This window comes from Natrix helvetica (genome assembly GCF_964273705.1).
Source record: "Natrix helvetica genome assembly, chromosome: W".
Lineage (NCBI taxonomy): Eukaryota > Metazoa > Chordata > Lepidosauria > Squamata > Natricidae > Natrix > Natrix helvetica.
In genome coordinates this window covers 1,259,947-1,270,779 of record NC_138555.1, presented here as the reverse complement: position 1 = coordinate 1,270,779, position 10,833 = coordinate 1,259,947, and the positions used below count along the sequence as shown (strand labels likewise).

The window sequence follows — 10,833 nt, the reverse complement described above, 5'->3', positions numbered from 1 at the left end:
GCTAAGAGAGCCCCAAGGACCTCCTCATTTCAGTCCTGAGCTACAAAGATTTCCCTTTATTGGTGGGACGTAAACTGATCAACGTTTTATTAAGATCGTGGGTGAGGTTTTGCACGCAACTGCAGTTTCTTCTTGTTTGTCTTTTCTCAGGGATTTATTCCCCTGGCCTTGTATTTAGCAAATAATTAACAAAGAACAGGGAAAGGGCAGAGAGATAATTACTGATCAGTTAAAAGATACAATTGGAGTTTCATGACCTCGCAAGCTCTTTACGGATATTGGCACGAGGGGGTGCCCAACGGAAGTGCAAAAGAAGACCACAAAAGAAGCAACAAACTATTCACATCGGTCGACGCGAGGCCACAAAGCTGCACGTCAGGCCTGTGAAGCCAACCCACAAATACCAGCTTAAAGTCTTCGCATTCCCTCCACTTGCCTGTTGTCTGTTCCCACCACCCCACGGACCCCTTTCATTTTTCGGCTGGCTCTGCCCACTTTCCCCTTGCTTCCCCGTTGAAGGCTTCTTCTGGCTTAAAGTAATTCAGTATGGATGCCCACAAAATTCATTTCTACAGACGGTTGCCCAGCATGCCTTAGGGGATAACCTTTGGAGGTCAGGATTGAACTGTGTGTGGGGGTCCCTGGTGCTCTTGGAGCTGGCTGGTTTCTTGCAAACGTTTCATCAACCAACTAGGGAACATCATCAGTGCTAGAAGGGAGTGGGGTTTGTGGGGAGGAGTAGAGGAGCAGCAAATAGAGGAGGAGGAGGAGGAGAAGGAGGAGGAGGAGCAGGAGCAGGAGGAGCAGGAGGAGGTGGAGCAGGAGGAGGAGGAGGAGGAGGAGGAGGAGGAGGAGGAGGAGGAGGAGGAGGAGGAGGAACGACTATGGAGTTCTTGGTGCTCTCTGAGCTGGGTGGTTTCCTTGCAGTTGTTTCATGACCCAACTAGGGAACAGCCTCAGTGCTAGGAGGGAGTGAGGTTTGTGGAGAGGAGTAGAGGAGCAGGGAATAGAGAGGAGGAGGAGGAGGAGGAGGAGGAGGAGGAGGAGGGGGAGGAGGAGGAGGAGGAGGAGGAGGAGGAGGAGGAGGAGGAGGAGGAGGAGGAACGACTATGGAGTCTTTGGTGCTCTCTGAGCTGGGTGGTTTCCTTGCAGGTGTTTCATGACCCAACTAGGGAACAGCATCAGTGCTAGGAGGGAGTGAGTTTTGTGGAGAGGAGTAGAAGAGCAGGGAATAGAGAGGAGGAGGAGGAGGAGGAAGACCCCAATCTCTCTTTTAGCACTGATGAACATCTGTACTTGGGTGATGAAACATCTGCAAGGAGACCACCCAGCTAAGAGAGCCCCAAGGACCTCCTCATTTCAGTCCTGAGCTACAAAGATTTCCCTTTATTGGTGGGACTTAAACTGATCAACGTTTTATTAAGATCGTGGGTGGGGTTTTGCACACAACTGCAGTTTCTTCTTGTTTGTCTTTTCTCAGGAGTCGCCATGAAGACGCCATCCATCCAGATGGTTCAGGCGCTGTGCCTGATTGGACTTTTCACCGGACCTTTCCAGGTACAAACAGAGCAGCTTCAGCAGCTGGAGTGTCCACCTCTCTAAATTTATGTTCCTTGCAGTCATCTGGTCGTTAGCATTCTCTCTGAGAGTCACTGAAGCCAACTGGAGGTTTATCTGTGCCCTCCGGGTCACCTGAGTAGGAGAAATTGGTGTGGAATCTTCTTGGAACTGTTGAGAGGACCATCTTGTAGACCCGAGATAGATGGTTTCAAATCCCTTCCCCTCCCTTGAGAGGGGCTGTTCAATCTTAATGGAGATGGCCTCTTTGACCCTTCTTTCGAACCAGCCGTCTTCTCTGTTGAGAATGGGGTCTTTGCTCTCTTCAAAAGAGTGGCCTTTCAAATGCAGATGAGCTGCTGAAACTTCTCCTGCTGGGTTTGTTCTCCTATGCTGTGCTCCTATGGCCCTGAAACAGAGATGAGTACCGTCCCCAAGAGCTGGACCTGGATTGTGGAGTAAAATCCACAGGGACCCCTTTACTTTACCTTCCTCCATGTATTTTTGGGGAGGCTCAAAAAGCCAACTGTTTGCTTCATCAACCTTTGGACTCTTTCCTTTTCTTTGTGTCCTTCCTCAACTTCTCTTTTCTCGGACAGGTTTTCTGTCTCCGAGAGATCCTCCTCACCATGTTCCACAACTCTGTGGATGACCAGTACGTTAACTGCGGCCTCGAGCTGAGGAAATCAGGAAAGATTCCCCTGCCAGAACAATATAATGCAACCTGGAAAAATGCCACACAGTACTGGAACAGCCTTGGCCAAACAGTCAGAAACTTCAGTGCAATTTATGGCACTGTGATTGTGGCCTACACAATCAGAGATAGCCTGTACCGTGATTTCAACAATGCTACAAGAGAAAATGGGAAATCTCAAGACTCTTACGAACAATATGCCTTCAAGGACTTCCACCTCCTCCTCACCAAAGCTCTTCAGGCCAAGAAGATACAGGATACATGCTATAAAGTCTTCCGCGGGAAAAAAGACGTCCCTTTCACCACCTCCAAAAAGGCGGTAGTCTGCTTCAGACAGTTTGCTTCCTCCTCGTTGAATGAAAATGTGACCCAAGGACTTCCGGTTCCGGCTGTTGAGAGCGAGGGGCGTGTTTCGCTCGCCCTGCGCGCTCTTGGTAGGCTCCCCTCAATCGGGGGGCACAGGGAGCCTTGAAGGGGCACCCTGCCAAAGGGGCAGCTAGCTGGGGGTCCCCTGCAGCGGCGGCGGCCGCGGGGGGGCTCCTGGCATTGCCCTAGGAGCCAGGAGGCGAAAGGGGTGCGCGAGGAGCTTCCATGCTTCCACGCGCTTTCGCATCGAGGCTGCTGGATGAACTTGACAATCTGAAGGCTACAGCTGCAATGTGGTGAGATGGAAACTCTCCCCGATTCCCTTTTTGATTGTTAAATGAAGGATTGCCAGCTTTTTAAAGTTTTCAATCTGTTCCCGGGAAGTGCAATTGGAGGGAGGGGGATTCCCCCCCCTTGGAAAAGCAGCTTTGGACTGCTCTCTGCTCTCGGAGGAGGAGAGAGAGAGCTCTAGAAAGAAATCACACTCATAGCAAGCAAGCAGATGAATACCCTACTGCAATTGTGAAAGAGAAGTGATGATCTGAGTCTTTTAAAAACTTTGAAAACTTTTGGTTTGTTGCCTTCTGATCCCGGTGCTGGCAAGGCAAGATGGCACACTTCCGTTGTCTTTATGTACTTTGAAATTTGACTCCACCCATGGATATTGCTGGCATTTTGTCTTTGTCTCCGTGACACTCAGAAATATCTCTTGAGACACTGTATCTTGGACTTGGAATAATGGATTTTAATGTCTGGATTTGAACTATAGAAAAGGTCCCTATTGCTGTCTGGACACCCTGCCTCGTGATCTCTCTTGGCTATCCCCTTTTATAGCTGCCATTTCATCATATGGACACAGACAGCTCTGAGTTCCTTTTATTTAAATCGCACCGAAGAGACCACCACCTGGGAAACCAGGCTTTGCTGGTTCTGCTCCAACATCTTCAACATCTAGCCCCAGTGGACAACAGACATTAACATCTTTATTACAATCCAAAGCCCCTGAGGAGGACCTAACTCACCAGATGCTTCAAAAGCTCTTAAAGGGGCAGGAGGACTTGAAAAACCACCTGAAAGAAATGAATGAACAGCTCAGAGATAGCCAAAACCAGATGGCTAAAAATACACAGAGATGGAAGTTTTGGAGGAGGGGACAGCTGAGATGAGGGGAGAGGTGAGGGGGGTCCAGAGAGGAAACCAAGAACTTGAGAACCATCAGATAAAAATGGAATTCGAAAGGATGTCTTTTTTCCTTAGATTTCAAAATGTAATTGAGGCTGATGATGAAGATTTGAGGGAGATCATGACAAAATTATTGGCTGAATATATTAAAAAAGACAGACAGCAGTTGGGTTGGGATATTGACCTGGTCTATAGAGTTAATTCAGCTTATGCTAGAACACACAATGTTCCAAGAGAGGTTCACATCAAATTTCTTAGAAAGACTACAAGAGATGAGATTCTGAGTGCACAAAGGGGGCTGGAAGCATATATTACTACATTGCTACCCAAAGAGGAGGCAGACCATATGCAAATTAAGAATTATAGACCTATCTCTTTGTTGAATTCAGACTACAAGCTATTTGCTTCTATACTGGCGGAGAGACTGAAAAAATACTTAAATGGGTTTATTCACCCGGACCAAAATGGCTTTTTACCAAAGAGGCAAATTGGAGACAACATAAGGACAATTTTGGATACCTTGGAATATTATCAGGTCCACTCTGGGAAGCAAATGGCTCTGATGTTTCTGGATGCGCAGAAAGCCTTCAATAATGTGAATTGGATGTTTATGATACAACAAATGGAACAAATGAACTTTGGTAAGAACTTTATTCAAGCTATACAAACGATATACCACAAGCAAACAGCCAAGATAATGATAAATGGAGAACTGACGGATCCAATCGAAATCAAAAGAGGCACGAGACAAGGCTGTCCACTATCACCATTGCTTTTTGTTTTAACATTGGAAGTACTAAATAGAAAGATTAGAGAAGAGGAAGAAATAAAGGGAATGACTATTAAAAAGGAAGAATACAAGCTGCAAGCATTTGCTGACGATTTAGTCTTCATTCTTGAGGAGCCATTTCAATCTGCACCTAAACTGATAGGAGAAATTGAGGCGTATGGAGAAGTTGCAGGTTTGAAAATAAATAAAGACAAAACAAAGATCTTGACATAAAATATACCTCTAAAACAAAAAGAAGAATTGGCAGAAATTTTGGAAATGCAAATTACAAATAAAGTTAATTATTTGGGGATTCACCTAACAGCCAGATGCAGCACTCTTAAAGAAGATAATTATCTTAGATTGAAGCAACACATTGCAACAGATTTCTCGAAATGGGAGAATCTTCCATTATCAATGATTGGTAGAATCGCAACAATCAAAATGAATATCCTACCTAGAATGTTATATTTGTTACAGACTATTCCAATTAAGCTGGGGAAAGGCTATTTTGAAGAATTAAATAAAATGGTGTTGAAATTCATATGGCAAGCGAAAAAAGCAAGAATAAAACGTAAATTGTTACAAGATGCCAAATCAAGGGGAGGGTGGGGCTTACCCGATTGGGAGTTATATTACCAGGCAGCTAGTCTGATGTGGATTAAGGAATGGATAATGCTAAGAAATGCTAGGCTTCTGAATCTAGAGGGTCATGACCTGTTGTTGGGATGGCATGCATATTTATGGTATAAAGGAACTAAAACGCATGGTTATTTCAGAAGGCATTTTATAAGAAAGGCTCTGTTATCAAATTGGGAGAAGGTTAAGAGGTTGCACTACTTGAAAATTCCAGTCTGGATATCAACTATTGAAGCTTTTTCATATCCAATACTATATAAAAGGGAAGAAACAGTTAGATATGCTGAATTATTGAATACAGAAGGTGAACTTAAATCTATACAAGAATTGAAACAAGAAGGTATTGAACTCAATTGGTATTCATATGTGCAAATACATTCTAGATACAATGAAGATCGAAAAAATGAGGGCGTTTATGACAAAATGACTGAATTAGATAAAATCTTAACAGGTAATGATGAAAAAGTAATTCAAAAATTTTTATGCCTATCTATTAGAGGTGAAATTATATGAAGAACAAGTGATAGGAACTATGTTAGCTTGGGGAAAAAACTTTGGACATGGGATTGAACTAGAAAAATGGCAAAAATTGTGGATTCAAAATTATAAAATGACAATGTCAACTGCATATAAAGAGAACTTGTATAAGATGTTTTATAGGTGGCACTTATCCCCATCGAGAATAGCAAGAATGTCTAAGAATAAGTCTGAAAAATGCTGGAAATGTCAACATACGCCGGGCACATTCTACCACATGTGGTGGACTTGTACTGAAGCTAAAAGATACTGGACTAAAATACACATGTGGTTAGAGAAAATGATACATAAACATATAGACTTGAAACCAGAACTTTTCTTATTGGGAATAATACCAGAAATATACAATAAGGACTTGAAATATTTGATCATAAATGTGTTAACAGCTGCTAGAATTGTATTTGCTAAACATTGGAAAAATGAGAAAGTACCAACAGAGGAAGAAATTGTTCGGAAAATAATGGACTGTGCTGAAATGAGTAAACTTACATTTGAAATTAGAGAACTAGAGGATGAGCAATTCTATAAAGTATGGGATTTGTTTTATCAATGGCTGGATAAAAAAACCTGGAAATGAATCTTTTTTTCCCTTTATCCTATCTTATGTGTAATAATAATAGAAAGCGATACTTAATGTTTTGAAAAAAATTCTTTTTTCTCTTTCTATATATGTTAAACTTTTACTATGAAACAGACTACTTACTTATACAATATAAGAATAACAATGTATTTAATGTATAAGAGTGAGATGATTTAAATTGTTAGGTATGACTGTAGCTGGTGACTATTTTATAATATAAAATGAAATAACGATGATATAATGAATAATGGATATAAATATAGATTGAAATACCACATGGATTGACAATTAATAATGGAAAATTATATTTGGAGTTGTGGATGATTGGAAATTCTATGGTTAACGGAAAGTAGAAGTATGTTATATGAATTAATGGGAATTTTTTGACTTAATCCTTATTCTTATCTCTTAGAGATTGGTGATACAATGTTATAAAGACTTATTGTTACCTAGTAGATAATTATGGATGCAAGGAAACAAGTGTTGTCACAAATGAAAGAATATTAATGGTAACTTGAACACACAATGCTCAATGAAATATTTAATTATGTTTAATGGATAATCAGTGACTTTATTCTTAATTGTAAAAACCGTTGCACAAAAACTTGTAACCAAACGACATGCTTGATGAAATTGTTTTTTTTCTTCTTCCTCCTTGCCCTTGTTCTGTATGTGTTGTTTTGTCTTTTTTGGGGGAAAAAAATTAAAATTTATTAAAAGAAAACCACTAAGCTCACAGAGCACCAAGGACCCCAGAATCCCCCCTCCCCCTTCCCCTCCCCATCCTTTCAAACCCCTCCCTTCTAGCATTGATAATGTTCTCTAGCTGGGTCATGAAACGTCTCCCCCAAAACCCACCAAGCTCAGAGAGCCCCAAAGGCCTCTCATGTCAACCCTGAGCTACAAAGATTCCCCTTTATTGGGTAGCACTTAAGCTGGCCGATGTTTTGTAAGATTGTTGCATGTGGCTTCTCCTTTTTTCCTTTTCCCAGGAGTCAACAGGAAGAACGCCATCATCTCAGGGGGCGTGGCCTTGGGTGTGATCGGATCGGTCGGATTGATCACAGGACTTGTAGTGGTACAGGAAGCTTCGGCAGCGGCGGAGTGCACCTCTTCAAATGGGTTGCCAGTCAGGCAGGTGGCAGTATGTTCCCACCCACCCACCCACTCCCACTTGTCAAAAAAGCCACTTCCTGCTGTGAAAATCTTGGTTGTGCCTAAAAAAGGGGAGATGGTGAAGAACCACATGTGCCATTGACTAGCCGAGGACAGGGAGGGGTCCCTCCAGGCCACGGAAGCCACAGGATCACCTGCCTTGGGGTCCTTTTCCCCTCCTTCTCCTCCCCATCAGCCCATCTCTCCTCTAGGGCTGTGATAGTCCTTGCCGTCAAATTATTTCCAAAGGGAGAGGAGGCTGCATGAATGCAGTGATAGAATCAAGGCTTAGGGTTAGGAACAGCAGCTCCACTTAGGCCGGGGGTATCAAACTCGACTTCATTGAGAGCTGCATCAGGGCTGTCTTTGACCCCAGAGTGCTGGGCATGTGGGGGGTGGGGGTGGCTGTGGTGGGCGCAGCCATGCTGGGCATTTGACACCTTTGTGGCTGGCAGATTGCTGCTGGAGGTTGGGGAGGCCAAAAACGGGCCATGTGGGGACTCCTGAGAGCCTCCGTGAAAACCCTCTTTTGGCCAGCAGAGTGCTGCTAGAGGCAGGGGGGATTCCCCCCAACAATCTGGATCCTCATTTGACCCACCTCGGAAGGATGGAAGGCTGACTCAACCTGGAGCCTGGGGAGATTCAAAATTGCAGTCGGCCGGCAATCAGCAGGCATAGCCTCCAGTACTGCACTCTAACCACTGTGACCAGTGGTGGGATTCAAATAATTTAACCTGCCGGAATAACTGCTGGCTGAGCGCAGCTGGGTGGTCTTGTGACTGGGTGGGCGTGGCCAACTCAATGTCACTTACATCAAGGGGCACCTGGCTTGGCCTCTCCACACCCCTCCCCTCCCAGCTACTCCTCACCTCGTCTTGCCTGTTATGGTGAGAGATGAAGTTTTTTCAAAGTCATCTTCCCCTTGATACTAGCCAATCGTATCAGCTATCAGAAGACCTGATGTTCATTTCCAAATGCTGTTTATCACCATTCTCTTGGTAAGGCCGAGGGGAGAGATTTATAAAGAATCACAGAGTTGGAAGGGACCTTGGAGGTCTTCTAGTCCAACCCATGCTCAAGCATGAGACCCTAGACTATAATGGACAAATTACTTCTTAAAAACCTCCAGGGTTGGTACACGCCCACAACTTCTGAAGGCCTCCCATTCCTCTGATTAATCGTTCTCACTGTCAGGAAATTTCTCCTTATTTCTAGGTTGGATCTCTTTGAGAAGTTTCCATCTCACAGATCCGTCTCACCGTTACTTCCAGTTGAGCCAGGCAACATCTATTCCTGGGATGGTGAAGCTATGGCATACGTGCCAGAGGTGGCACACGGCATCCTCTCTGTTGGCACATGAAGCGTCGCCCCAGTTCGGCCCTGCTGCGCATGTGTGCACATCTCCCATTGGACAGCTGGTCTTCAGGTCTCCGCCATGCATGTGCGGAGGGACATGCCATCTGTGGAGAGCACATATGCGGGGTGCACACATTTTGGGGGTTCACACGTGTTTGCACACATTCGTGCATGTGTATGCACACTTTGGGCACTCCGTCCGGAAAAGGTTAGCCATCACTGACCTATTCTGCACCTGTGCATTTTGGTTTTTCCTTGCCTAAGTGTAAAATCTTACTTTACTCTCCATTCAATTTCATTTTGGGTGAGAAATGATGTTCTACAGTGGCATTCATAATGATTTTTGCAAAATGCACTAAAGCTTGAAGAACACACCTCTTTACCTTTACCTTTATTTCGATTTTTATACCGCCCCCTCTCCCCAAAGGGACTCGGGGCGGTGTACAGTCAAATAAAACAGATAAAATGGAATATAAACATACAAACATAAAAACATAGAAGAGGAGGCAATACGACACTGTACAAAGTAAAGTAGATAAAAGCAATATTTCAACAATCCTAAAAATACCCAATTAAAATTACCCAGTTAAAATATATCTGCCAGGAGGTATAATAAGGTTATGAATGGTCCAGGCCGGCTAAACGGAACAGGTGAGTCTTCAGTTTTCTTCAAAGGAGAGAAAGTCGGTGGTGGTTCTGATATCGGGGGGGGGGGGGAGGTCATTCCAGAGGGTTGGGCCCATCACAGAGAAGGCTCTACTCCTAGGTGCCGCCCGTTGGCATTGCTTAGTGGACGGCACCCAGAGGAGTCCTTCCCTGTGAGAGCGAATCGGTCGCAGGGAAGTGTGTGGTAGGATGCGATCCCGCAAGTACCTAGGTCCTGAGCCATGGAGCGCTTTAAAGATGGTAATTAATACCTTGAAACGCACCCGAATGACCACAGGCAGCCAGTGCAGCTCGCGCAGGAGCGGTGTTACGTGGGAGTACCTAGTACTCCCCAAGATAGCCCGCGCGGCTGCGTTCTGGACTAGCTGCAGTCTTCGAGCGTGTCCCAAGGGAAGCCCCATGTAGAGGGTATTGCAGTAGTCCAGCCGAGACGTCACCAGTGCATGAGTGACTGTGCGTAGGGCATCCCGGTCCAGTAGGGGGCGCAATTGGCGCACCAGGCGAACCTGGTGGCCCATCCGCTCCGGATCTGAGCGATTTTGTCCTGCAGATATTCCCCAAACTCTTCTGCTCTGCCCTGTAAAGGGGCTTCCTGCGTCCTCTGTGATAAGAGAGAGCGGGTCACCCGAAACAGGGCGGCAGGGCGGTTATCGGTGGACGCAATAAGAGTGGCACAATGTCTGCGTTTGGCCACTCTTAATGCCACAAGGTAAGTCCGTAAATAGGCTCTTACTTGTGTTCGGTCAGATTCGGAGCGTGAGGACCTCCACCTGCCCTCTAGGCGTCTCCTATGGCACTTCATCACCCTCAGGTCCTCGGTAAACCAAGGAGCCCGGGTGGGTCGTCGCCGCAGGAGAGGCCGCAAAGGCGCAACTCGGTCCAGGGCCCCAGCGGCCGCCCTATTCCAGGCGGCCACTAGGTTCTCGGAGCGAGAGCGGGTCAGGGCTACAGAGAATGGCCCAAGCTCTGTCTGGAACCTATCCGGTTCCATCAGGCGCCTGGGGCGGTACCAACTTGGACAGTTTGGTTCCGCCTCCTCGCAGTGGGGGGTAGCGCCAGGGAAATCCAGCCGGAGACATGAGTGATCTGACCATGACAGGGGAGTAATGGTTACATCCCCTCTTCCCAGATCACTCACCCACTGTTCAGATACAAAAACAAGGTCCAGAGTGTGGCCACCTTCGTGTGTGGGGCCCTGAATTAATTGGGTCAGGTCCATGGCTGTCATGGAAGCCATGAACTCCCGAGCTACCTCGGATGCTTCCCCCATCGATGGCAAGTTGAAATCCCCCATAACCACAAGCTTGGGGGTCTCAACTGCCGTCTCTGAGA

The 10,833-nt window shown here is 45.7% G+C and overlaps 1 protein-coding gene across 1 annotated transcript; it reads left to right on the top strand.

Annotated features, from left to right (window-relative positions):
• Nucleotides 1-490: 490 nt before the first annotated feature.
• LOC309400264 (erythroblast NAD(P)(+)--arginine ADP-ribosyltransferase-like) lies at nucleotides 491-8,839 on the top strand (the record flags this gene model as incomplete). The annotated part of the gene is made up of 5 exons (XM_081968680.1): nucleotides 491-613; nucleotides 1,481-1,557; nucleotides 2,157-2,685; nucleotides 7,317-7,458; nucleotides 8,695-8,839. Exons 2-5 carry the CDS (start codon nucleotides 1,489-1,491, stop codon nucleotides 8,837-8,839), a joined length of 885 nt encoding a protein of 294 aa, XP_081824806.1. The 5' UTR covers nucleotides 491-613; nucleotides 1,481-1,488.
• Between the last annotated feature and the right edge of the window lie 1,994 nt (nucleotides 8,840-10,833).